This window comes from Chlamydotis macqueenii, chromosome 22 (genome assembly GCF_036417535.1).
Source record: "Chlamydotis macqueenii isolate bChlMac1 chromosome 22, bChlMac1.mat, whole genome shotgun sequence".
Classification (NCBI taxonomy): Eukaryota; Metazoa; Chordata; class Aves; order Otidiformes; family Otididae; genus Chlamydotis; species Chlamydotis macqueenii.
Window position 1 is genome coordinate 8,294,396 of NC_141577.1, and position 26,570 is coordinate 8,320,965.

Sequence of the window (26,570 nt, forward strand, 5' to 3'; positions counted from 1 at the left end):
CAAGGAAGGGCAGGGGAGGGGCGGCCTCCAGTTAAACCAGTGGGAAGACTGGGTTTAATCCCACACCATCCCTGATCTACTTCTGTGCCCAAGCTGGGCTTTGGGTGAACCCGTGCTTCCAGCCTCCCCTGCTCCTCTCCCATTGGGACGGGACGGTGCTGCCCTTTTGCCTGGTATGTTGTCACCCATCTCTGGGTGCTCGCCAGCCTGTCCCGGGATGAGGTGGGTGCAGGGGTCCCAGGACGAGGTGGGTGGTGGGTGTCGGAGTGCGGTGGGTGCTGGGGTGTTGGGGTGAGGTGGGTGCAGGAGTCCCGGGGCCAGGAGGGTGCTGGGGTCCCGGGGTGAGGTGGGTGCTGAGGCGAGGATGGGGGACGCGGAGCTGCTGACACCCCGGGGTTTTCCCTTCCTCTTGCCGCCGCCCCCTGGGACCTTGCACCCCCCCAGCTCCCGGTGTGCGGAGTGGGGGTCGTGGCGGGGGGTGGGGGCACCGCGACTCTTCGCCTTTAACGGGCTGGCGGGCGGGGCCGCGCACGTGACGGCGGCGGGGAGGGAGCGGGCGGGGCGGGGGAGAAACTGCCCGGGGCGGCGCGGAGCTGCCGGTGCTGGGCATGGGGCGCTGAGCTGGGCCTCGCCGGCATCCCCGGGCCGCCCCCCGCCCCTAGGCCGCTCCCGGTTCGCCCGCCCCCGGGGCCGCTCTAGGTCCGTTCCCGGTCCATCCCCGGCCCATCCCCACCCCCCGCCATGCCCGAGCAGCTCAGCGTCGCCGAGTTTTTGGCCGTCACCGGCGAGGACCTCAGCTCCCCGGCCGCCACCGCCTTCACCTCCAAGATGCAGAAGTGCCGGGAGGCGGTGGGGGCTCTGGAGGAGGTGAGCGGGGGTGGGATGGGATGGGATGGGAAGGGGGGGGCACGCTGGGAATACCCCGCCCTGGCACCCATAGGTGCTGGCCCGGCACCTAGTGCCCACCTGGGGTCCCGCACCAGCTGGCCTACGCGGGTGGGCGCCCTGAGCCGATGCTTCGGGACCCTGAGGCCAGGGTGGCCGTTCGCATCCTCCCAACAGCCCCCAGTGTGCATTTTCGGGGGCAAGGCCTGCAGAAATGGGCAAAACCTCGCCTTTAAAGGTTGAAAGGTGCCATCCGGGGGCCAGGGCACCCCCCAAAGGCAGGGAATTGGCCCCACCGTTCCAGCCGCTGTTGAGTTTTTACACCAGAGCCACCCGTGATGTGATGTCCCGGGGGGGGGGGGTCCCCTTGCAATTAAACCAAAGGGATTATTTTTAGCCTTCCCCCCAAAATCCCCTACAGCATTTGAGGGAAGGGCGGAGGTGGTGGGGTGCCTTCGTCCCCCGTCTCCCACTTGGAATAAAGGTGGTTTCCAGCTGGTCCCGTGGCTTTTGCCAGCTCCTCTTAGCAAAGGAATGGCTTTGAAGGAGAGCCAGGGCTCGCGGGGAGTCTGGGGGCCCAGGTGCCGGGGCTGTCGGGATCCCCGGGGAGCAGTGGGGTGGGCGTCCCTGGGCTGGGAGTCTGGGGACCCATTGTGGAGCATCCTGGTCCCCGCGAGCACATGTTGGATCTTCCTCTCAGCCAGGAAAGGGGAGGCAGATCCAGCCAGGAGGAGGCAGCAGGAATTTTTGTTTGGCTTCTTGGAGAGGGGGACGGGAATGGTGAGGGTCTCTGCTGGGTTTGCCTAGGAAAGTTCCAGTGAGCGTGGCTGAGAGCTGGGAGTTGTGACTGCCGTCGTGCATGCTGTGGGGGGCTCAGGGCTGAGCCCCCTGTCCCACTGGAGGCTGTGGGGAACCCTTGTGGGGACTGAACCGCTGCCAGGCCTTCGGCATCCCTGTGCTCTGGCACAAAGGGAAGAGGGAAATCCAACTGAACAAGCCTCAGTCCCACGCCACCCTCTGAGCTCTGATGGGATGATAGCGTCAGACAAGGAAAATAAACAGCGATGGCTTTGGGGAGGGCTGTGGAGTGGGAGAGACTGTCACCAAACTGAGCTGTGGTCTTCCCCGTCACCACCCCAGATCACAGCCGGTGGCTTGGTGAGCAGGCAGGAGCGAGGGGTCCCGTTCTTGCTCCAGCGACTGCTGTTTGGGAAGGGGTGACTGAGTCCCACTAGGTCCCCAAGATGGGGCACTGCTACCATTGAGGGACAGCTGTGTGCACCCATCTGGGAGCCAGTCCCAAATCGGGGAGACAGGAATGACACAGGTGAGCAGGGCAAGGGCTGGAAGCTGGTGCTTGCCATTGAGGAAACATGCTGGTATTGGCTGGAGCTGCTCCATGCCTCAGTTTCCCTCTTGGGATTAAAGAGAGCTGCCCCTTCCCACGGAGCTTGTGTGACTTTGAGGTCCTTGGGGCTGCTGTGGAGGCAGAACTTGAGGTCTCTGGAGTGGGCTGGAAGGTTGGATCCAGCCCTTGGTGGATGGGGCTGGGTGCTGTGTGCATGTCACATGGGACTGCGCACCGCTGGGGCAAGGTGACATGGCAGAGGCTGCCAGTGCGTTCGGCGGCAGAGCTGGCAGCCAGGCTCCCAGCTCACCCCGTCACCATGTAAATAACACCACATCCCTGCCACGCGCTGCCCTTTGCACCCAGGGCAGTGCCGCATCCTGCTCCTGGCTCGGCACCGCTCCCACCCTGGCCCCTGGCATCCACGGCGGCTCCTTTGCCGGGCGGCACGAGCCGGTGGGGGGGAGGCAGAAGAATGGGCCCCATTGTGCATGCTGCCAGGGCTGAGCAGGGGGTGGCGGTGGCTGCTGGAGGTGCCCAGGCTGTGAGCCTGGGTGGCTGTGGTGCAGGCATGGATCCGTCCCTTCCTCCATCCCCACGAGGAATCCCTCATGCTCCTGTCCCCACTGTGCTGACGTCCTCAGCTTCCCTGGACCTGGAGCCCTGATCCCTGAGCTGGGCTGGGGGGTGATGGGTGCTGTGCCAGGCTCTGGATGTCGCTGTCCCTGTGCAGCCAGCCCCGTACATCGAGAATGCTAGCGATGCCTGCAGCCGGGGCAGCACTGTCCAGTGATTTCCTCTGCATTTACCACCCCAGTGCCCAGCTCTGCCTGCCCCATCCCCACTAGTCAGCTCATGGACCCCTTCCAAAAGTCCCCGTGCCCATCCCAGATTCCTGGTCTTGCATTCAGCCTCCTGCGGCTGTGAGCTGGCACTGGGGTGGGCTGCCACATTCTGGGCACTCAGAGCAGCTTCTTCCCTGGCTTGCTCGGTGACGCATCCAGAGCATCTCCTGTTGCCTCAGTTTCCCCATCCCGAGGCTACTCCAGGTTTGCGAGCCTGGGGCATCCAGACATCCAGCCTCTGCCCCAGCCAACAGCTCCAGAGACCCTGGAGCACCAGATTTGGTGCAGAGAGGAGATATGAGGGGGCTATGGAGCACCCCCTCATCCTCCTCATTGTAGATGCCTTGCGAGACACCTCTGGGGAGTTGGTTCCTGCCTCGACCCCTGTCCGCTCCCAGCCAGCTCATCCCAGCCAAAGCTTATCTGCAGCGTCCCGTCCAATGAGGAGGGCCTGGGAGAGTGGCGCCGAGGCCAGGCTGACCCCGCTGTGAGGAAATCGGCCTTGACATCAGCCCGAAAACCTTCAGCGAGCGCTCGAGCAAGAGAGAGAGAGCCTCTTTATTGTAATTCCTCCGTGGTTTCATCCCTCGCCCTTCTTGCTGTTCACGCCCTCGAAATATTTCCAGCCTGTTATCATGGCTCTGGTACCTGCAGCCAAGCCGCCTTTAACCCTTTCCTGATGGCTAGGGCCGACGTGCGTTTGGCTACCATGCTCTGCAGGCAGGTTGGCGTTGGGTTGACATTGGGGTTGAGTTTGCCCTCATGCTTGGTGGGGGCAAATGGGGGCTTTCCTGGGTAGGGAGAGATGGAAAGAGAATGAGGAGACCAGGCTGGGGATGGGGAGTGCTCTAAGTCAGTGCAGGATGCAGCTGGCAGGGGTTGTGGGGACGTGCATGGTGCTGGGGTCCATAGCCAAGACCATGCATGAGCTGTGGGTGGTTGTGTGGAAAGCCAGATTTATGCGTGATTTATGTGATTTAGGTCCCTGTTGGTCATTGATGGTTGGTGTGTCCCATTTTTGGCTCTGGTATGGCCCCTGTGGGGAGCTGGGCACTCTCACGGGTCTCTCCTGCCATGCCTGGTCCCAAGCCGCGGGGACACGTGCTGCGGTGGCAGGGACAGGCTGGTATATTCATGCTACGTGATGCTTCACCCCCTTCTTGGTTGAAACAGCTCCTGCGAGAGCCAGGCAGGCATTTTCTGTGGTTGCTGGAAGATGCTGGGATCCAAAGAGGCGCTGGGCGTACTGGCCGAGCCTCTCACCCCCTGCTACCCTCTTGCTCAAACCCGCCTCTCCAGGCACAGCCAAAGCCCTGCCTGGCAGCAAAAGTCACAGGGACTGCAGGCCTGGCAGGAGACCGGCTGGACACTGTGGCTCCAGCATCCCCGGGGATGCCTCCGGCTCCTCTCCCAGCCCTGAGGAGCTTTTTCGCTGCCCCGCACATCTGCATGGCAGAGCCCTTTCCAAGGGCCAGCTGGGCCGGGGGGAGCGGCGACCATGCTTGGCAGGGCTAATGAGCTCCATTTGTTTTCTTTCTTTGCTTTCGCAGAGCCTGGACGGGGACCAAGCCGTACTCCAGAGGATCAGGAAATATGTGAAAGCCATTCATGTCTCTGGGCTCAGTGAGTTCTGCTTTGAGAGCTGATGGGCATCCCCGGGCTGGCGGGGTCTGTGATGGTCCTGTCTCCACCAATGCTGGTCACATCTGTCCAGCCTGGCAACATGATAGGGTGCCCAAAGCTGGCTTAAAAAGGGGGTAAAAAGGGAAATCAAGAACCTGAGGGAGGTTGTTTAGGGCACACCACTGCTGTCCTGCAGCAGGATCAGCCCAGCTCTGGTGCGGAGGGATGGGGAGATGGGTGAGGGGTGCTTGTGGGACCTCATGATGTGGCCATTTCCAGGGACAGGGTGCTGCAGGTCCACCCCGTGTCCCTCACCAATGTCTCCCCACGCAGCCCACGTGGAGAATGAGGAGCAGTACAGCGAAGCCCTGGAGAACTTCGGCAGCAACCACCTCTCCCAGAACAACCATGAGCTCTCCACTGGCTTCCTCAACCTGGCTGTCTTCACCCGCGAGGTCACCGCACTCTTCAAGAACCTGGTGAGCCGTCCTGTGTCTCCTCGGCATGCTGCTGAAATCGGGGGGAAGTTTATCCACCTTGGAGTCGTGGATCATGGGGTTCACAGTGTCTCTGGTGCAACCTCAGCCTGTTCTCTGGATCCAACTATTGCCAAGCTGGGGAAAACCTCCAGGATCCATCTGAATTTGGAAAAATCACCCAGTGCAGCCCCCCTCCTCCCAGTTTGCTGCCCGGGGTGGAGGGCAGCAATCCCTAGCTCCCATCCCAGGCTCGGGGACACGCTCCCAGTGCTCCCAGAGCACCCAATACCCCCATTACTGGATTTACAACTCATTCCCAGCTCCGCCAGAGGCGCCAGCACTGGGACTCAATGGGCGGTTGGGGCTGCTATTTTCTTTTTTTCCCTTTCTTTCTTTCTATTTTTTTTTCCTCACATCAATTGCATCTCTGATCTAGCTTGCCAAGAAGTAAATCAAAGCCATGCCGAGCTGCGCAGCGGGGCCTTGGGGAGCTGCGGCCGCGCGGGAAGCAGGCAGAGGCGGCTGCGAGCCGAGCCAGCAGCACCTTCCCCACCACGGGAACGGCTCTGGCGGAGAAGTCGGTTCCCAGCAGGAGCTGGGTCCGTGTGTGCCCAGCAGCAAAGCCCTGGGGGGCTCCTGTGCTGCTGATCCCCTCTCTGATCCCTTTTGCGCCCCCCCAAAGGGTGTTTTAGGCCCTGGCTCTGCTTAAGGAGGAGATTTATTTCTTCTGCCTTTTCCCCAGCAAGAATTTCAGATTTTGGCATCTTCTCCTCCCAGTTACCCGAGTCTGGGCCTCCCTGCTCCTTCCCTTCCCCATCCCAGCTGTCCCAGCCTGGCCAGACTCCCACACTCTGGGGGGGCTCTACAGGAACCATCCCGACAGAGAATTCGGACCAGTTTCTGGGTGAGGGTAGCACTGGCCCCCGACCTTCCAGCCCACATGCTGCTGGTGTGGGAACAGCCACCACCACTGCGGTGTTCCCCCTGCTCTCCCCAGAGTGGGATTACATGCCAGGACCCTCAAGCAGATCCAAAAAGCCAGGTTTCCCCTCTTGGAGTCCCCCCAGAGCTGTTGGAAGCGGGGTGCCCTGTACTCCCTCCTTCAGGGCTGGTCCTGTGCCTCAGTGCTGCGTTTCTCTTTGGGTGCTCCCTGCGACCGAAACCCTCAGGAGCCTTTAAAAGAAATCTGGGTGCAGCGGAGAGGTCCTGCGTGGGTGTGGAGCTACTCTCACAGCACTAAAATGGGGTGCTGCCCCATGGGGCGTGTGGAGGAATGCTAGGGCAGGAGTGGGCTCCTGCGTTCCCACTGTAGACCCCTGCATGGCACTGGTTGGGATGGCAGTGGCCACGTTGCTGTTCCCGAACCCCAGGAAAGGGGGAAATTTTGGGAAGCCCCTTTGAGACTGGGGGCCCTTTTGCATCATGGGGCTGTGGAGGGGCTGGTGGCATCGCTGGGTGCCATGCTGTGAGAGGACAGGGTGGTGATGAGGGGGGGAACAGCTTTGGTTTTGGCAGTTGTAGCGCTGGTGTGGTTTGTGGGAAGGGCCCCACATCAGACATCTTGCAGCCAGCTCCAACAAGCCCCAGCCTGCCCTGTGCCTGGATCCGGCCCTGCTTCCAGCCTCTTTAACCCTTTACAGAGCAGCAGTGGAGCCCGGGGGGAGTCCCTAGCACCGGGAAGGTCCCGGGGCTCTGGCTCCTCGACCTGCCCTGAGGTGGGGACCCCCATGGGGTAACCCCATCTCTACCCTTTGCAGGTGCAGAACCTGAATAACATCATCTCCTTCCCCCTGGACAGCCTGCTGAAGGGCCAGCTGAAGGACAGTCGCCTGGTGAGTCCCCTCCAGCACTGTCCCTGAGGATGCAGGTCACCCATTTGGGGACATATTGCAGCAAGACCCCCGTTACGGGCTCAGCTTGTACCCGTGGCCAGGAGAAGGAAAGAGTGGGTACCCAGGGCTGGAAGGCAGCAGTGAGGGTTGGGAGTGACAGGAGCAAAGGGTGAGGACCTGGTGGGGACATCCCTTGTCCACAGGGAGCAGGGCAGGGTGCAGGGATGCAAAGCAAAGCCCTGGTCTGCTTTGGTGCCTTCCCTGATGTTTGCCATCTCCTCTCTCGTTTTGCCGCAGGACTCCAAGAAGCAGATCGAAAAGGCCTGGAAGGATTATGAGACCAAAGTGTAAGGAACCTGCTGCCTCTGGCAAAATCCATCTAATCCCGCTCCGCACAAAGGTGTTTTGTCCCGGGGCTGCAGCCGGGCACAGATCAATGCCATTTTGCCATCAGGAGGGCTCCAGTTCAGCCTTTCCCAGCTAGAGGAGCTGGAGATGTTTCTCCTGATCTCGTCCCCACCATAGCCCCCTACAGTGGGACGCTCCTCGGAGCAGGGCTGTCCCCAGCCTGCTGCCGTCCTGTCCCGCAGGGGGAAGATGAAGATGGAGAAGGAGAAGGAGCGAGCTCGCTTGGCGGGGGTCATCCAGGCTGAGCCGTCCATGACAGAGGGGGCTGAGGACATGCAGAAGGAGCGGCGGCTCTTCCAGCTCCACATGTGCGAGGTAGGGGTTGTGCCCGGGGGCACACAGGGCCCGTTTGGCACTGGGGGGACACAGGGGACCCTTCTGCTCAGAGCTGCGTGGGGATGTCAGAGCCTGTCCCTGTCACCACCACCAAAGCAGCCCCACGTGGGTGCAGGGCAGGACCCTCGGCTGTCCCCATCCATCATGTCCCTGCATGGTCCCAGCTCAGGGAGAGCTCTGCAAAGCCAAAGGCTGGCGTTTAGGGCACAAAGTGAGCTTTTGGGATAACATCCCCGAGTCCTGTTCTCAAAACTACTCTTGGTTTTTGGTTAGGGGGGGCTCACAAGAGGACCCAGATCCCTGATGGTCCTGGGGGTCCATGCTCAGGAGGTGAGACGGGAACAGATGAAGGATGGAGACCCAATGTCAGACTCCCCTAGTGAGGAGGGAACCAAGACAGCCTGGCTCCAGACATCCCAGCATGTAAACCTCTCAAGAGTGACACAGAGCAGGGGACAAGTCCCCAGTAGGTTGTCCCACGGGTCTCCCACATCCCCAAGGGCCAGGCAGCAGCAGTGGAGCCCTGTGCCTCCTCCAGCAAAGGGCAGGGGGTGCGGGGAGGAGGCTGTGGGGCTGGTGCTGGACGCAGGGCCGTGGAGCTGGGACCCGGCCAGATGAGTCACTCCCTTGAATAGCACCACTGTGAAATAAATAACAGCACATGGAAACGCGGGAGCTGCAGCCTGGCCGGGGAGGGGCTGCTGCCAGCAACCCTGCAGAGAACGGCTGCGTGCGAGCGGGCACGCGTGTGCATGTGCATGAGAGCTGCTGCTGTCCTGGGGATCCTGCCTGGAAATGGTGGGGCGGGCACGGCTCTTCTCGGGTGCCAGCCAGGGCTGGGGCGGGTGTGTTGCATGTAGGTTTGTAGGTGGATGGTATTTGCTCCTTCTAGGGTCGGGGCAAGATGCGATTTCACCCCAGGGGGGATGCGTGGGGTGGTTGCATCTCCCCATCGTGGGCCGGGGGCTGTGGGATGGATGGATGCAGCTGAGCCTGGACCCGAGCAGTGCTGGGAGCATCCCTTTGCTCTGAGTCCCAGCCAGCGCTGGCCGGGACCCTCCCCTGCCACCGTTACCATGGGCCATGGGTGGCAGGGCAGGGAAGTCCCACGAGAGCAGGGCACAGAGGGCCTTTTCCAGCTGGGAATTTTGTTCAGGGGGTGCAGTCGATGCCAGGCACGCTGGAGCTCTGGGTTGGATGCTGCGTTGGCTTTGCATGGAGGGATTTAACAACCCTGCCCAGCCCAGGTGACCCCTCGCTGGGCAGGGGTGCCCACAGTGCCTGGGGCACTGGGAAGCTCCATCCTGAGGGCTCTATTCCGCTGTGGTGCTTCCCTGCCATGGAAAGCCCCTGGAGCTCAGAGTTGCCTTCCCCTCCACTTGCCTCCCGCTCAAAACCATCGTCCAGCAGCTGTGCCGGCCTGGAGAGGAGAAATCTCTCCCCCCCCCTTATTTCATTCGGGGTGAGCAAGACTCTGGGTCTTTTCTGCCTGCAGCTGATGGATGGGTTTGATGTTTAAAGCTGAAATTCCCCCTCCCATGGGGCACTTCCGCAAGGACTGCAGACCTCTGGGGCTGATGTGCAGCAGGCGTTTGCAGCTTGAAATCTGATTTTTTTTTTTGGGGAGCAAAGGAGTCATGTCTTAAAAACATTTGGGCTATTTTTTTTTTCCTTCCTTCTCGAGCTGCCTTGAGTTTTGGTTATTTATTAACTCCAGAAGTAATGAGCAGCGGGAGAAGCATGCTTGGCTGGAAACCCTGGGGGCCTGCCTCGGTCCTTGAACTTTTCAGGGCTTGGAGGGCTTCCAGAGCCAGGTTTTTCTGAGGGTGGTCCCCAGTGAGCCGCCTTCAAATCCAGCATCATGACTCGACTTCTTGAAACCCAGCCAGTGTTTTAACCCTCTTCTCCATGCCGGGAAGGGATCTGAGGGCTGCGTGGGCTCTTACTCTTTTCCCCGGGATATTTTCAGCCAGTCCTCGTCTCTGTCACTTAACCGGGTGTCTTCTCCTCCTCCAGTACCTGCTGAAAGCCAGCGAGTCTCAGATGAAGCAGGGACCAGATTTCCTGCAGAGCCTCATCAAGTTTTTCCATGCTCAGCACAAGTAGGTACCGCTCGGGCCAAGGTGGCTTGTCCCTGTCACCCCTGGGAAGTCCCACAAGCGTCTGGGGGCACCTTCTCCCATCCCAGCTCCATAGAGCTGTTCTTGAAGGTGCTGGGCAGAGCCTGTTGCTCTCTGGCTGCATCTGAGGAGTTGAAACGTGCTTTGTTGGCTTGAGAAGCTGTAAACGTGTCCGTGGGGGCTGGGGGAAGGGGGTTGGCTCGGGATATATCCGATGATTTGGTTTCTGGATAGATTTCCAGGGATGAGTTCAGCTGAGCGGCTCTACCATTAGCCGTGGGGCTTGTAACGAGGGTGTTTGGAGCAAGGATTAACATCCCCTCACCTTTCCCATTGCTCTGTGAGGCTGGAGTAGCAGCATGTGGCTGTCCTGTCATCTCCTCCAGCTCTCGAGTGGGGAAACTGAGGCAGTGAGGGGTCGGTTGTGTCAGCCAAGAGCACGACCTTGACTGGGGCTGTGACCCAGAGACCCCCAGGATCTGGCTTCCAGCAGGGCTGGTCCCCAGTGAGATGAGCTTGCGTCGAATGAGAGGCCAATCCTGTATCCCATACAGCCCAAAGATTTGAGGTATCCAGACCCCATGGGCTTGGCCTTTGGTGGGGTCTCTGCAGGCCCAAGTAGCAGGGGAACCACAAAGCAAGAGCAGCTTCCTGGGGGGGTTGCTATGGTCTCCTGTCATGTTTTCTCTAAAACTCCCCCCCCCCCCCCCTCCATCTTCCCCATCTTAATCACATTAAATAAATACCCAGTTTCTTCCAAGATGGCTGGAAGGCTGCCCAGAACCTCTACCCCTTCATTGAGAAACTTGCTGCATCTCTCCATGCGGTAAGTCTCCCAGCCTGCCACCCAACATCGCTTGGATATGTCCCCTGAGATGCCACCTCCCCCCCCCACCCCGTGCCAGCTGCTGAGAACACCCGCATTCAGCACAGCAATGAGGGCAGCCACCTCCCTTTCCAGCTCCACCAAGCACAAGAGGAGGAGGTGAAGCAGCTCATGCAGATGCGCGATTCCCTCCGCAGCATCCTGCAGCTAGAGAACAAGGAGGTGAGACCCCGGGATGGGAAGGGGAGAGTGGGGAAGGAGGGTTGGGAGGGTGCTGGCTGCTAAGGAGGGGCGAGTGCCCTGGGATTAGCTTGGGGGATGGGGAGCAGCAGGGAAAGGGGAGCTGGGGACCAAAGGGGACATCAGTGAGAGCAGAGCAGGAGACCTGGGAGGGGACGGGTGTCTCTGGCATCCTGATGGACACTTCACCCACGTAAAGGATGAGGTCACCTGGGGGCAGCAGTCGCCTCTGCACCTCTCACTTTGCTTTTTCAATGTTGTTTTTTTTTTCCCCTGGTGAGCTCAGGAAAACCTGAGCAGGAAGAACTCCGGCAGCGGCTACAGCATCCACCAGCACCAAGGGAACAAGCAGTACGGGACGGAGAAGTCGGGATTTCTCTACAAGAAGAGCGATGGGTGAGGATTGGGTGTTATTTACCCAGAGAGCTCCCAGTTCCATCCTGGTGTTGCTGTGGGCTGGGAGAGCACGGGAGGCCCCAGAGCTGGGACATCGCAGGGTGGAACTATTTGGGTGAGGTTTTTGGTCGCTGTTAGACAGGTTTTTGGGTGCAATTGGTCCCATCTGGTCCTAAGCATCCATCAGCGACTGGAGAATGGGATTTTTCCCCAGGCTGGAGGAGACCTGAGGGCTGGTGGTCAGGGGTTGGTGGGTCTCCATCTGCAGCTGTGGAAGAAAGAGATTTGGAGGTGGCTCAGGGGACCTTCCCCTGCAATATTTTGATGTCATGGCCCTAGACAGGCTCTGATGCCCGGGATGCTTCTCCTTGGGTGGCTGGATGGGCACAGTGGCTGATGCTATGTGGGTGCAGTGTCCTGGGATGTGGGTCTCCAGGAACAGCTGCCCAGTACCAAGTTCACCCTGAAGAGCTGCGTGCTGTGCGGCTGATGGGAGGGGAAGAAATTCCTTGTTTCTTGGGCATGGAGGGAGAAAAGATCCTGGTGAGATCATCTAGGGTGAAAAATAACACCCTTAGAGCCCCAAAGAGAAGGTCTTTGCCTTCTCAGTGGACCTCTGGGTGATGGGCACCAGGTTTTGAGCGAGTGGTTATGTGCTTTGCTGACCTGGGGCTAGCAGATCTGTGAGGCTGTTGGCTGGCATGGCCCATGGCCAGCCTGCTCAGCAGGACATTTTGTGCTCTGTGAGCTACAGGAAGCATAACCCTGTGGCCAGAGAGCCATCAGGCCTCTGCCACAGGCTACGGTGGGTGGTTTGGGGTGGGTGATCAGGGCTGTGCAGCACGTCCTCACTCCTCTTCCTCCTCCTCCTCAGGATCCGCAAAGTCTGGCAGAAGAGGAAGTGTGGTGTGAAGTACAGCTGCCTGACCATCTCCCACAGCACGGTGAGGAGCAGTAGTGGTTGCAGCGCTGACTTCAAATGGCACCCTTTGAGCATTAGGATTTCAGGTTTCATTTTTGCCCCAAACTGGTCACAAATCTGCCTGGCTTAAAATTTAGTACAAGCTGGGACTGGACGTACTAAATGGGGTCCCCCATGTTTGATAGGTGTCCGTGGGAGGGGTCGGTGGGTTTGGCTGGGGCAGCGAGATGGGTGTTGAGGTTCCAGACAAGCCAAAGGGGCCGAGGTGGTTTGAGGGGGGAGTGCTGCCCCCTGGCGGTGGAGGTCAGGAACTGCAATGAGGACAGAGGACGTGGCTCAGGGGCATCTCTGACCCCTCGTCTCCTGCAAAGGGTTGGAGAGGGTCCTATTCACCTAGTTATCCCAAGAGAGGCCATCAGGGAATGGTTGTTGTCCCACTGGTGGTACACACTTGGTGACATGTGTCCCACCCCTTCCCAGTCCTTTAACCTGCCTCCATCCTTGCACCCCGCAGATAAACCGTCCCCCCGTCAAGCTGAACCTTCTCACCTGCCAAGTGCGGCCCCACGCCGAGGAGAAGAAATGCTTCGACCTTGTGACGCGTGAGTGCCTGGGGCAGGATGCTGTGGCTGGGGTGGCTGCATTTGACCCGGAGGAGGCTGAGCTGCGAATGGGAACTCTCCCTTTTTGGAGGAAAGCATCCCGAGTGGGTTTTCCCAGCAGCAGACTGGCCCGCCATCAGCCCTGCTGCGGCACCTGGGCACTCTTTGCCCTTTTAATCTGGCTCTGGGAGTTTCCTTGGCTGCCTTCACAGAGGAAGGACTGATCTCTCCAAGGGGATCTAGCAAGCTCAGGACAAAAAGAGGTCATGCCAGGGCTTGGGTGATGGAAGAGTGATGTGCAATGATTTAATTTTAGTTTAAAGCAGCCCCTTTGGAGTAGTTTCAGCTCCTTCTTGCTGTCCTGGGCCACCCCAAATCCTGCTCCTCACCTTCTCTCACCTCTCCCCCATCCCTACAGACAACAGGACGTATCACTTCCAAGCAGAGGACGAGCAGGAGTGCATTGTGTAAGTGCCGCAGCCCGTCTGCGCTCCTTGAGGTGACAAATTCTGCTCTGCCTTCCCCATCCTCCTCCTCCTCCTCGTGACGGGGCTCCCTCCTGCCCAGATGGGTCTCGGTGCTGCAGAACAGCAAGGACGAAGCCCTGAGCAACGCCTTCAAAGGGGAGCCCAACAATGGCGGGGCAGCGGCAGGCGGCGGGGTGGATAGCGGCGTGCAGGAGCTCACCAAGCTGGTCATCAGCGAGGTGAAGAACATGCTGGGAAACAAGCAGTGTTGTGACTGCGGGGCCCCGGGTAGGTGGGTTGGGTACCCGGGATGGGGGGGTGGCAGCATCCCGCAGGGCTGGGTGGTGATGCTGAGCCCCACGCTGCTCCTCCCCGCAGACCCCACATGGCTCTCCACCAACCTGGGCATCCTGACTTGCATCGAGTGCTCTGGCATCCATCGGGAGCTGGGCGTGCATTACTCCCGCATCCAGTCCCTCACGCTGGACGTCCTCAGCACGTCCGAGCTGCTGGTAGGTGGCTCCCGAAGCCTGGAGATCTTGTGGCCACCAGGAATCACCCTCTGCAGTTCCCAAAACTCCTGGGACGCAGAGTTCGTCCCTCTTCCTCCCTCCCGTCTGTGCCCAGTTTGCTCCAGTGCTTGCAAACTTGCCTAAGTTTCCCCAGTGGCATCTTGCAGCCCGAGTGGGCAAGAGGGATCTGTGAAGCCACTTGCTACTGGGGGGAATGCTCGCAGCCCCCCAGGATTTATTCCCTTTTAAACCAGACTTCTCCTGCCATGAAAGAGCATAATCCCCGAGGGAGGTGCTGCTCTGGGAAGGTGCTGGGTGGATCCGGTGGATCCCTTCCCGCTGCCTCCAGGGTGGGGATGGGGATCTGGACTGGGCAGGGTGAGCATGGCCAGGAAGGCTTATGTTCCCCCTGTCCCTCTCTCGCTGTAGCTGGCTGTCAGTGTTGGGAACACCCGCTTTAACGAGATCATGGAGGCCACACTGCCCCTGCAGGACTGCCCCAAGCCCTCGGCCGGCAGCAATATGTGAGTCGGCCACTGGCTGGGGCGCTCGAGGTGGGCTGGGAGGAAGAGGAGGAGTGCATGGTGCATGATCTGTCCTTGTCCACATGCCACTGCCCATCGGCTCTGAGACGGCCCGGGGATGGGAGAAGTGGGGAGCCTGGCATCATCGCCTGGATTTTGGTGGAGATCTGTACATTTTTTTGAGGTTCCTCCCTGATCCCGAAGCTTCGGGAGGAGGCAGGAGCCCAGAGTGCCTCTGGCTGTGGTGGGGACACGGGGGAATCTGGTTTCCATGCCTGTCCGACCTGACACCACGCTGCCTTTCCTGCAGGTCTGCCCGCAAGGAGTACATCGTGGCCAAGTACATGGAGCGACGCTATGTGCAGAAAAGCGGCTGTGATGACCCTCACTGCCTCTGGGAAGCTATTCGTGCTTGCGACCTCCTGGCCCTGCTCCAGGCCTTCGCTGAGGGCCACGATCTGGCCAAGCCCCTGGCCAGCCCTGAGGGCCAGGTGAGCCCTGCGCTGCTGCAGCCACCCTGTTCCCTCTGCCTGGCAGGATAAATGGATTTTCCCTCTCTGGGTGCCCATGCTCGAGGTTTTCCTGGCCTTTTCCTGGGTGGAGATGTGCCCTTGGGAACATGAGCATCCTTGGGTCCAGCTCTCCTCTCCCCTCCATCTCAGGGGACGTGAGCGTCCTCAGGTCCAACTCTTCTCTCCCCTTCATCCTGGGGGAGATGAGCATCCTTGGGTCCAGCTCTCCTCTCCCTTCCATCTCGTGGCAGGACCTGGGCGAGCTGGCACTGCACATGGCCGTGCGCCACGCCGACAGGTCATCCCTTCCTCTGGTGGACTTCATCATCCAGAACGGGTACGTCCCCAGCTGCCCACCGTGTCCCCTGTCCGCTCCCCTGCGGAAGGACGCTCTTGAGCCTTGAATTTCTTGCTGGTGGCCCTGTGCAGGGGGATGCTGGACCGGGTGACACAGGAGGGGAACACGGCCTTGCATTATGGCGCACTCTACAACAAGCCCAACTGCCTCAAGCTGCTCCTGAAGGGCAAAGCCACCATCGCCACGGGTATGGGGCTGGGACGGGGCGGGTTTGGGGCTCTCCGGTGGGAGCGGAGCAGAGAGGCTGTAACCTGGACCTGGTCCCTTTTGTCCCCTGGGCAGTGAACGCAGCGGGTGAGACGGCTTTGGATGTGGCAAGGAGGCTCAAGCACAGCGAATGTGAAGAGCTGGTAGGTGGGGGGGTAGGGGAGATGCTCGGGCTGGGGAGAGGGGACCGAAGCACTGGGGGAGGGCTGGCACGGAGGCGAGGGGCTCCTGGGACCTGAGACCCCCACCTGACTTGCCCTGTCCCGCAGCTGGAGCAGGCGCAGGCAGGGAAGCTGTCCCTGCAGATCCACGTCGACTACGACTGGGAACCACCCCAGGAGTTCCCCTACGACAGTGAGGACGAGCTGGACGAGAAGGTACCTGTGGGATGGTGGCGAGGGGACTCCACGTCCCCAGCGAGGGGTGCAGACCCTGTGACGGGGCTGGCAGCGACGGGGCAGCCCTGGAGCTGGGTGTTTGCCCCCAGGTGAGCCCCCTCCAGCGCTCCTTCAAGGGCATGTCACTGCTGGCTGCCAGCCCCCCGCTCGCCTGCCCCCAGACCCACTGGAGCTGCATGGGGATGGACATCACCAACAAGACCTACGAGAGTATCCTGGTACCCTCACGTCCCGCACCTCGCCGGGCCCACAGCGAGGAGATCCCCCCGCCGCTGCCCCTTAAAAACCCCATGCGGGGCGGCTCCCGCCCCAAACCCGGCCATAGCCCCACCGGTGAGTTGAGGTGGGTGGGGGGGTCACCCGTGGTGGGGCTATCCCTTCACCCGGACACCGGATTTATTGCCCCCATCATGTGTTTCCCCTCAGAGCGCCCTGAGCTTCCCCGGCAAGCATCGGAGCGGCACTTCCCTGGGCTGGCGGGAGCTCCGGCACCATGCAGCCTCCCCTCCACCCTGGATGGCACCACCGGACCCCTGGCCCCCGGCACCCGGAGCCCCACTGAAAGCCAGCGGGCAGTGTACTGGGAGACCCGCTCGGAGACAGAGAGCAGCAGCACTCGGTGGGAGTTGGAGCTGAGCCCCCAACCTGGGCAGCACCTGCTGGGCAGCACAGCCCCTGACATCCCCCCTGTCAAGTTCAGGTAGGGATCTCCTCCTCCAGCCTTGGGATGCACTGGGTGTTGTCGGGGGGTCACTGCGTGGTGGTGTGTTGGCTTCAACCCCTGCTGGGTCCCCCTCCAGGCATGGGGAATCCCAAATTGTCCCTGGGGGCTGAGGAGCAAAGGGGTCCTCACCCTGAGCTGGAGTCCCCAAGGGAGCTGATGCTGGCCCTGGGGCGCAGGAGGGGACAAGGGCCATTGCACAGGTGCTGGGTTGTCCCTGGTGAAGGTGACACGGATTATTTGGGGGTGACGCCAAACTGGGACCATGTGCAAGTTACCAAATAGGTTTTTTTCCTTCTTTTTGGAAATTGTGGTGGGATGGGCTCGTTTGAGGGAGGATGGGTGCTGGGGTCCTTCTCCATCAGCATCTAAGGGGCTGTGGGTGAGACCCCACTCTGTTGGGTCCCATCAGGGAGCCTGGACCCCACTGAGACCTTGTGGGGAGGGAGACGGGGTAAAGGCACGAGCAGAGGAGGGGTGACACTGTCCTTGCTGTCCCCAGCAGCTCGGAGAGCACCCGCTCGTACCGGCGCATCAGCGGCGTGGTGGGCAAAGCAATGTCGCCCGTGTCCCCCCAGAGCCCCGAGGACCCCACTCTGAGCAAGGTGCCCCCCGTGCCCATGCCCAGGCGATTTGCTCCGGTAGGTGCCCCAACTCGGAGGGGTCTCAGAGGGGCTCAGGATGGCGGGACACCTTCTGTGTCCCAGCTCCCCTTATCCTGGGGTGGCAGATGGAGGGATCAGGGGTGTCACAGCCCTGCACCCTCCTTGATGGTGGCCTTGGGGGCATCTGTCACCCCCTTGTTCATCCTTTTGCAGGCCAAGGGGAGGCAGAAGCGGGTGAAGGCGGTGGCTGACTGCAAGGGGGACAAAGCGCGGGAGCTGACCTTCTCCAAGGGAGAGGTGATCGTGGTGACGCGGGAGGAGGACGAGCAGAGCTGGGTGAGTGTCAGCAGGGCATGGACAGATGCTGGGGTCCCACCCCTGGTCCCTTCCCAGTTCTCTTCTGGAGGAGGCTGGGTGTGCATGGAAGAGGGCTGGGGAGGCTCCTGCTGATGTGTCACCACGGCTTCGCCTCTCTAAATCCCTTTGGGAACTGGAATGTCAGCCCCAAAGCTTCTCCACTGCCTCAGATGGGACTCCCACCCTGCTGACCCCGCCCCTGCACCCCCAGGTTGGCTTCATCGAGGGCGATGGCTCCCGCACTGGTGTCTTCCCAGCCAGCTTCGTCCACCTTTTGCAAGACTGACGGGGTGGCAGTGGCCCCTTTTGTCCCCGTCCCCTCGACCAGGACCTGCGGCAGCTTCCCACTGGCTGGTGATGCCTTGGGCGCCTGGGATCCTGGCATGGGACCATCCAGCGTGGCTGGACACTGCCCTGCAAGGAGGCTCAGAGACCCCCTCTCCCCACATTGAGAAGACCGTCCGTGCACAGCAGCTGCAGGGAGCTGAAGGGCTGCCAGCCACTCTGTGGGTAGGGCTGAGAACGGACGTGCTCACTACAGTGGTGGGCTGAGGTTTTTGTGCTGGCCCTTGGTGTCCCCTGTTCCCGCTGCTCCCCTGTCCCACCCCTGAGCTCTGCCCGTCCCCGGAGCTTTCTTCTCCCCTGTCTGCAAGTCCTTGGAGATGAGGGGGCTGTGCTTGATGCCCCCCAACCTCCACTACCAGGGAGCCATGGACTGCTCCCCTCCCTGGCCTGAGGGGAGTGGGACTGGGGAGCAGCCATGTACCCTCCACTTTCTTCTCTACCCCAACTGTGAAGCATTTGGGGTGGGTAGGGAAGAGGGAAAGGGCTGCCAGTGACCTTGTCTCGGGGAGCTGGGGGGGTCTCTGGCCCTGTTGTTGTCCCCTCCTCCCCGGGCTCTGGGAGCCGCTTGGGCTGGTGGGGCTTGGGGGTGCATCCAAGCCTCCCCGAACTGATAGCAAAACGCCATTCCTTGATTTAGGCGGGGTTCAGGTGGCTCTGCAGAGCCCCTGCCCGTGTCCCTCGCCTGGGGTGGGTGCTGGATCACCGCCCCAGCCCCAGGGGGCCTCCCCAGGGGGATTTTGCAGCTTTTTCTGGGACCAACGTGCTCCTGTGTTGGTGTCCCTTGGGTGCCACCTGCCCCCATACCCCCTCAGTTTACTCTCTCTCCTTTCTCATTTGTACATCGAATGTTTAATCTCAAAAACTGGCTTTTTTTTTTTTTTAATGTTGTCCGTCTCTGGTTTCTAATAAAGTCATCATTTTTGTAAGTGCCTGTGTGCATGTAGTAGCATCCCGGGGGATGCTGGTGATGTACCCCAATGGCTCCCAGGGACTGCAGTCTCCATGACCTTGGGCTTTGGGGGTATCGTGTGGAGGGGAGCATTGTTTTAGGGGGGCTCAGCGTGTGGATGGATGCACTAGGTTGGGTTTTGAGAAGCCAGGCTACCATCGAGCCCTGGCTTTTACCTGTCCTGTGCCATGTGGGGCCGGGCTGGGCCCAGGCATCCTGTGCCGGGATGGATCCAGTGGGGTCCTCACCCTCTGGCTGCCCCTCTTGGGTGATGGAGCAGGGACAAGTGAGGGTGGCACACCTCTTGTCACCCACCCACCCCACCCCCCTGTGCCGCTGGAGCCTGGGGACAGTGTGGGGGGCTCCTGGCACCCACCGTGGGCCAGCATGTCCTGGGCCCTCTCCCTGCCAACGCTGGGGTCCAGCCCCATGGCGGGCAGCCCCCCTGACACCCCCGGGGTCCCCTCCGGTGGGGATGGGCCTGTATCCTAGTGTGTCCCAGTGTGCCCCACCACGCACCTCCCCCCAGCTCCTGCAATCGCGGCCCTGCCCAGCGCTCTCAGCTATATTTAGCCCTCCCCCATGCTATTTCGCCTGCCTGGCAGGAGTTTATAACTGGTCGGGACAGCCCCACCTCCTTTCTGCTTTCTCTCCCTTCCCTTCCCTTTCTTTTCCCCCTTTTTTTTTCCCCCCCTCTCTCCGCTTTTTTCCACGCCAGCTGCCCTCCCACCCCTGCCCGAGCCCCCCATGCTGGCAGCCTCATGCTCTACCCGCTGCCCCCTCGGTTTTGCTCCACCGGCTTCTGAAGCCTGGCGAGTGACGACGAGCCCGCGGCATGGGGCCCGCTGAGGAGCTGGTCCGGATTGCCAAGAAATTGGATAAGATGGTGGCCAGGAAGAGCACGGTAAGGCGGCTGAGCCCACTGGGGTGGGTGTGTGTGTGTGTGTGTGTTTGCACTTTTGCATGCGTGTACATATTTGCACGCATGTGTGTATTTACATGCATGTGCATGCATGTTTGGATGTTGCAACGTGGCTTGGGACAGGGGAGAGGAAAGGAAAGTGGGGGTGTCTGCTCTGCAACCCCCAACCTGTTGCTCATGGAGGGGCTGAGTGGGTCTGGGGCGTGCTGAGCACCCATGGGTGCCACCAGCACCCATGGGCGCTGCCTGCACCACCCCTAGCATAGGCCGGTGATGTCGCAGCCAGCACCCAAGGGGAATTGTTTTGCCTCCAATTTGGGGCTCTCTCGCACCCCTTGGGACCTGGGGGTGAGGTGGGGGGGTCCGTCCCAGGGGTGGTGGCTCCCAGCGCCCCTTGGCGGCGCAGGACCGTGGGTCAATGTGGGCGACAGGTGCTTGGCCACCGGCCTGGCTGTCAACACCCGATCGGAGCTGGGACCAGTGCCGTGGGCTCAGTCCAGCGCAAGGGAAAACTCCCCTGGGGCAGGGGGGGGTCCAGGCTGGAGGGCATGACGCCCCCCGTAGAGCCAGCCACAGCCCTGCCTGTTGCATAACTGTGTGCAAGGGTGCAAAAGGGGCCAAGCGCAGGCTTTGGCGATGGCGTGCTGGGGGGGAGCCAGGATTTGGCCCTGCCACCCTTTGGGCCAGGTGAGGATCCATCCGGGGATCCCAGTGATCCGGTTATGTGCGGGCGCTCAGCCCGGCCCTTAAAGTTAATATTTGACTGTTTCTGCCGGCCTTTGCCCTGACGAGGCGCAGGCTACTGGGACTGGGGGGGAAGGTAGTGCTGCTGTCCTCCCAACACAGATCCAGTGTTTTTTGGGGATACCAGTACTTGGAACTGGATCAGACCCCTCTGCTCCCCCCTGAGAATGACCCCGAGGTCACAGGACTGATCCTGCCCAGCCCTCCCTGCTCCGTGGCCCCATGCCTGCGCTTCGGGGAGGGGAACAGAGTCCAGATCTGGTCTCAATGTGGGGTCATTCCCCGCACCCATTGTAGTGGGAGGGTCCGATCCGGCCCTTCAGGGTGGGGTGGGGGTCCAGTGCCCCCTGCGAGGGGGATACCTGTGAGCTGGCGTCAGCTACTGGGGCTCTAAAAATACCGCAGAGGAGGAGGAGGGCTCCGTGACGGGGCTATGTTTAGCCCAGCGGCTGCTGTGCGCCCGAGGTCGGGCCGAAACCCCGTGGGTGCATGGCCCACGTACCCTTGCATCCCTGCGTGGGGACACCCCCAGCTGTCTCTAGCTCCTGGCAGCCCAAGGTTTCCTTATGGAGGAGTTTTCCTGAGTTTTAAGGGAAGCTCCTGCTTCCCAACTGGGAGATGTGACCCCTGTGCCGGGATAATCCGGTAGGATTTGGGTTTTGGGGTTTTACGCTGCAGAGGGTCAGTTGTTCCCCTTGGGGTGCCATCCCCTGTGTGGCGTGGTGCTGGTGAGAGGAAAGGGGGGATGCGGGCTGCCTTGGTGCGTCCCCCTCATTTCTCTCCAGGTGCTCAAGGGCCCTTGTGGCCCCTCCCTGCTCTAGGAAGGGGCGCTGGATCTGCTCAAGTCCCTCACCGGTTACACCATGACCATCCAGCTGCTCCAGGTGAGGGGGTCTGGGTGGGGGGGCGGCAGCTGCCGGTGGGGAGACGTCCCATAGGGTGGCTCGTCCTGTCCCCCCCATGCCAGCTGGCACATCTCTAAGGCTGCATCCCTGCCGCACGTCTGCAGACCACACGGATTGGGGTGGCCGTCAACTCGGTGCGGAAACACTGCTCGGACGAAGAGGTGGTGGCCTCGGCCAAAATCCTCATCAAGAACTGGAAGCGGCTGCTGGGTGAGAGATGCTGGGGTGAGGCAGGGACACCCTCCCCCCCGGCCCCCCCCGGCAAACCCCAGCCCTCTGTGGGCTGTCCCAGCACCCAAGCCCCTGATGTTCTCTGCGTGGGGTTGAGATAGGTTCAATCCCAAACTGGGACATGCAGGCTTCCATGCCATTGCCACCATAACCCAGCTCTTGCCATGGATTTGATGGATTTTCCAATGGCTCATTTTTGCTCCGGGAAGGAGCGGTGTAAATCAGTATGACCCCCTCCCACCCAAGGCCTGAGTGTCCCCCCAGCCATTCCCCATCCTGGGGTGCAGCTGTGACACCCAAATCCTTCCCCCAGAGTCCTCCAGCGCCCCAAAGAAGGAGAGGGACATGGATGGGGAGAAAGAGGAGAAGGGGCTGGATTTTCCCGGCTGCCCCAAAGAAGGGGCAAAGCACCCTAAGAGCTCGGCTGAGAAGCACAAGGAGAAGAAGCACAAGAAGAGGTGGGGGCTTCTGTCTGCTGTTGGGGGGCACCAGCTGCGTGGCTGAGGCATCGGTGGGGCCGGGACCAGGCCACCCTCCGCTCGCTCCTGATGAGGCGTTTGGTTTGTTCGGCTGTGCCCGGCTGTGGGTGCTGGCAGCACCGGGCCAGCTTTTGGAGAGGGGAGGGAGAAATGGCTTTTTTTTTTTTTTTTTTTTTTTTTTTTTTTTAAATTTTCACTTCTTTAATGTATTTAATCCCTGGGCGAGGGCTGTTTGGACGGTGCTCATCTAATTCTGCCCCGCCCTCTCTGTCCCTAGGAAGCCCAGCAAGGCCGGCTCTCATGCCACCAACCCCCAGGGCCTCCCTGCCGACTCCGTCCCAGAGAGGTACCTGCCGAAGGGCACGCCGACCCTCGCGCCAGGCACTGCTGGCCTGGGGGAGGCTTTGCTGACAGCCTGGGGACTGGTGGGACTGGAAGTGACTGGGACGGGATGTTGGGAAGGGGCAGGATCTGGCTCATGGAGAGCATCTCTTCCTTCCTTTGGGTTTCTGCGGTGAAGAGCGTCCAGCGATGGCTGCAGCTCCACTGCATCCTCAAAGAAGTTGCCTCTGCTTGGCAAGAAGGAGAGGTGAGTGGGTGGGGATGGGAGAGGTGGGACCCCAGCCCCTTGCTAGGCTGCAGATGGGAGTCTGGACCCTACCGCCACATCCCTTTCGCTGTCTTCCAACATGGGGCTCGTCCTGCCAGGAGAGACTCTGCCGACTCGAGGTCCTCCGCCACCTCAGCCATCTCCTCCTCTTCCTCCCCACAGAAGAGACCCTCAGGGGAGAGGTGAGAAGGGGGCGTCCCCAGCGAGCCTGGGGATGCTTTGGGGCTACTCTGACCATGAGACCCGCATCTGGGGTGGGTGGAGGTGGCTGGGAGCCCTGATCCTGCAACGGGCGCTAGGCCATTTCCCACAAGGAGCAAATCCCACCCCGGGGAGATTCCTGTTGGCTTCCAAGTGGTGTGCTGGTGCCTGAGGTCCTGCCGCCAGTCCCTGCTCCCTGTCCTGCCCCGTCACCCCCACTGCCCCCCATGTCACTCCCAGGAGACCCTCTGTGGGCACCAGCCCCTTGCCAGCTCCCACCGGCTCCTGGAGAAACTCCAGCGACAGCAAGGAGGAGAGGTAGGAGAGCCCCATCCCGCTGCCCTGGGACCCCTGGGCTGCGCTGGGACCCGAGCGCCTGCATCTGCTCCCTGCCTGCCCCTGCAGAGCCAACAGCAGCAAGGCCAAACCAGAGCCCCCACGGACCCCCACCAGCCCCACCTTCTCGCCCAGCCCCTGTCTCCTGGCCCCCTGCTATCTCACCAGGGACTCGGTGCGGGACAAGTGCATTGAGATGCTGACGGCCGCCCTCCGCATGGATGGTGAGCGGGGGTGCTGGGAGTTTTGGGGGGTGCTGGAGCCAAAACTAGGCTGTTTCTCCTACGGGACAACCCTCATAGGAGCGACCCTATGATAACAAGTGAGGGTCTGGTTCCTGGAGCACCTGCAGCCCTGCTACAGCAAACTGAGCCCAGACTTGCAAATAAACCGCAGCTGCAGCTCATAGCTCAGTGCCAAGCCCCAAAATGAAAGAAAAAGAGGTTGGCAGGGTCTCCAATAAGGGGTTGGATGTGGGGATGGGGTCTTTGGTTAAAGATGGGTAAAAATAGGATTTTTAGAGATGTAGTGCCTGGGACAAGTTGAGGGGGGAGAGGTGAGATTTTTTTTTTTTGGGGGGGGGGGAGTGGGAGGAGTTCTTGGTGCATGGTGAGGTGAGATCCAGCTGGTTTCACGCCCCAAAGTCACCCCTCAGCCTCTCTGCCCTTCAGACGACTACAAGGAGTTCAGCGTCAACTGCGAGAAGATGGCCTCGGAGATTGAAGACCATATCCTTTGGGAGGGCCGGGGGTCCCCAGGCTCCGTCTGCTGGGGGATGCACACGGGGAGTGAAGAGTGGTGGTGGGGACAAGGACAGACGGTGGTGGGGACAAGGACAGCAGGTTCTGCTATCCCCGTTGCCTGCAGAGGGGCTCAAACCCCAGTTAGAAGCTGATGCTGAGGCACCTGCCTTAGGCCAGGGGTCTGTGCACCCCCTCAGACCCCTCTGCTCAGGAACCTTCCGTCATCCCTGGGGAAATAAAACCCAAACCCAACCAAGGTCTCTTCTCTGCACCTGCTGTGGGTGCTTGTGTCTCTGGCCAGCCCCAGGCCATCGTGGTGCCACACTGGCAGGGATGGAGCCACTTCTATTCACCCTCAGCTCAAGACTTGGGGGTCTCCTGGCAGCCCCCCGAGACCAGAAATAGCCCCAGGGTGGATCCCCCTCCTGGGTACACTTTATTTTTTTTTTTTTTTTTTTTTACTGAACCTAAGGAAGGGGAGACCCCCCACACGTGGTCCCTCAGGGAGCATGGCACCATTGAGACAGGACACCCTTTGATTCCTTGACAGACCCTCACATATCTTCCAGGAGCTGAAGAGCACGGACATGAAGTATCGCAACCGGGTGCGGAGCAGGATTAGCAACCTGAAGGACCCCAAGAACCCCAGCCTGCGGAGGAATGTGCTGTGTGGGGTTATCCCGCCCAGCCTCATCGCCCGCATGACCGCCGAGGTGGGCAGCAGGGCGGGGGGCATGGGGCTGGTAGACCACCTCCATGCTGCTTCTGGGAGGGGGTGAGACCTGTCTCCAGGCTCTGCTTTTGGAGGCTAGCTTGGTGGTGTCCAAGCCGGGCTTGTCCCAGCATCTCCCTGTCCCACCCTTGTGCTGGCTGGAGCACAAGGAGCATCAGGAGCAAGGAGAAAGCAGAGGACGCTGCCTGCTCCCTCCAGAGTCCCACAATCCCCAAGTCCATCGCAGAGCTGGGTGGGGGATGTCACATTGGCAGGAATCAGGCTTGAGGGTCCCTGTTCCTCCTCCTCCTCAACCTGGGTCCCCAAATCAGGCTCCTGGGACCCCAGCTCCCTCCGCGGGGAGCCAAGTCCCTCCAGTTGGTGTGAGAATGGGGTGATTTTTTCATCTGAGCCCTCCAGCAAGCACAGAGAGCAGGATCAGTCCTGATCCTGGAGATGAGGGGGAGGGTGATGGCCCACGGTGGCTTGCACCCTGTGCTGGCTTGGCTACGAGCGCCTGGGCAGAGCCGCGGCAGCACTGACCCCGCCGGGCGGCCGGTGCTGGTGGCAGGAGATGGCCAGCGATGAGCTGAAGGAGCTGAGGAACGCCATGACCCAGGAGGCCATCCGGGAGCATCAGATGGCCAAGACGGGTGGCACTGTCACTGACCTCTTCCAGTGCGGCAAGTGCAAGAAGAAGAACTGCACGTACAACCAGGTCAGCCCCCCGCCTCAGGGGACCCCTATTTGGGGGATGCCAGAGGGGTCTCCACTCACCCAGCCGCCCGCTCCGTCCTAGGTGCAGACGCGCAGCGCTGACGAGCCCATGACGACATTCGTGCTGTGCAACGAATGCGGGAACCGCTGGAAGGTCTGTGCCGACCGGTGGGGAGGTTCTGGGTGCCCCAAGCCTTCCCCAGCCCCAGGGGGTGGAAAAGCCCCCCAAATTGGTGTCGGAGGGGCTGGGTGAGGGCTCACCACCCACCTCCGGCTCTGCTTCTCCCGCAGTTCTGCTGAGTGTGCCTGGCGATGGGGCTGGAGGGGACACGGTGCGAGATGGCTGTGACAGCCACATCGGGCAGCCAGGATGGGGAGGGAGGCGCGGGGTGGAGCTGGTCCCCACATCCTGGCTGCCTGTTTCCTGGTGCTCGAACATCCCAGGGAACCAGGCTCCAGAGACAGGAGAGTTTGCTGGGGAAGACCCTGGTGAATTCCAGTGATTCCTCTCTGTAAACACCTGCTCTTTGCTTGGGATGCACTGGGAACCCACTGGGAAGGGACACATCCCTGGAATGGGAGACTGGTCTGGCCTGGGAGAAAGCTGGACTTGGGTGATTTGGGGACAGGAGGGATGTTGCCCCATGGATATGGGGCTGTGCCACTGTCCTGGAGGGCCAGGGGTGGGAAGGGGCCAGGTTTTACCCCCAAATATGTTCTTTCTCACCTGAGCACACGCAGTGGGAGGACATGGAGGGAGATGGGTGGCTGCAGGTGTCTGGATGCCAGAGAGACGCCACCGTGTCCCTCCACTCTGTGACACATGGACCTGGCTCGAGGGCATTGTTATTCCCAGGAAAGAGGAAGGGATGAGGGGGAGAGGAGTGGGAAAAACCCTCCAGTCAGAGCAATAAAGGTGTGAACTGCTTCTGTGGCACAGGGTGCTTTCTGGAGGGGTCTTGGGACCCTCTGTTCGCACCGTTCGCTGCCCCGCCTCGAGCATTGCCATCCTCTGAGAGCCCCCAGCCTGCTCCAATTGAACCCAGCAGCCTCCAGCTAGGGATATAGTGGTGGCTCAATGCCCATCACCTGCCTGGTGATTAAAGGTCTTTAATTAAGGGTGGAGTGGCTCCCTGGCTGAGTCTGGATGCTG

The 26,570-nt window shown here is 60.9% G+C and overlaps 2 protein-coding genes across 3 annotated transcripts; both read left to right on the forward strand.

Annotated features, from left to right (window-relative positions):
* Window positions 1-685: 685 nt before the first annotated feature.
* ASAP3 (ArfGAP with SH3 domain, ankyrin repeat and PH domain 3) lies at window positions 686-18,794 on the forward strand. 2 transcript variants are annotated; one of them, XM_086764891.1, is made up of 26 exons: window positions 686-867; window positions 4,629-4,701; window positions 5,035-5,180; window positions 6,938-7,012; window positions 7,310-7,359; window positions 7,603-7,735; window positions 9,773-9,858; window positions 10,627-10,702; window positions 10,838-10,924; window positions 11,229-11,338; window positions 12,213-12,282; window positions 12,775-12,862; window positions 13,281-13,329; window positions 13,430-13,617; window positions 13,708-13,841; window positions 14,271-14,365; window positions 14,676-14,856; window positions 15,129-15,214; window positions 15,307-15,422; window positions 15,518-15,585; window positions 15,712-15,819; window positions 15,930-16,173; window positions 16,267-16,540; window positions 17,064-17,202; window positions 17,380-17,502; window positions 17,735-18,794. In XM_086764891.1, exons 1-26 carry the CDS (start codon window positions 742-744, stop codon window positions 17,807-17,809), a joined length of 3,000 nt encoding a protein of 999 aa, XP_086621017.1. In that variant the 5' UTR covers window positions 686-741; the 3' UTR covers window positions 17,810-18,794. The 2 variants fall into 2 exon arrangements, with proteins under 2 accessions (XP_086621017.1, XP_086621018.1); XM_086764892.1 differs by having other exon boundaries at window positions 17,067-17,202.
* A 624-nt stretch (window positions 18,795-19,418) lies between these two features.
* On the forward strand, window positions 19,419-26,344 carry TCEA3 (transcription elongation factor A3). Its single transcript, XM_086765215.1, has 14 exons — window positions 19,419-19,721; window positions 21,305-21,367; window positions 21,493-21,598; window positions 21,933-22,077; window positions 22,376-22,444; window positions 22,619-22,687; window positions 22,807-22,890; window positions 23,150-23,227; window positions 23,315-23,469; window positions 23,917-23,973; window positions 24,547-24,701; window positions 25,272-25,418; window positions 25,500-25,571; window positions 25,709-26,344. Exons 1-14 carry the CDS (start codon window positions 19,653-19,655, stop codon window positions 25,715-25,717), a joined length of 1,278 nt encoding a protein of 425 aa, XP_086621341.1. The 5' UTR covers window positions 19,419-19,652; the 3' UTR covers window positions 25,718-26,344.
* Window positions 26,345-26,570: the final 226 nt, after the last annotated feature.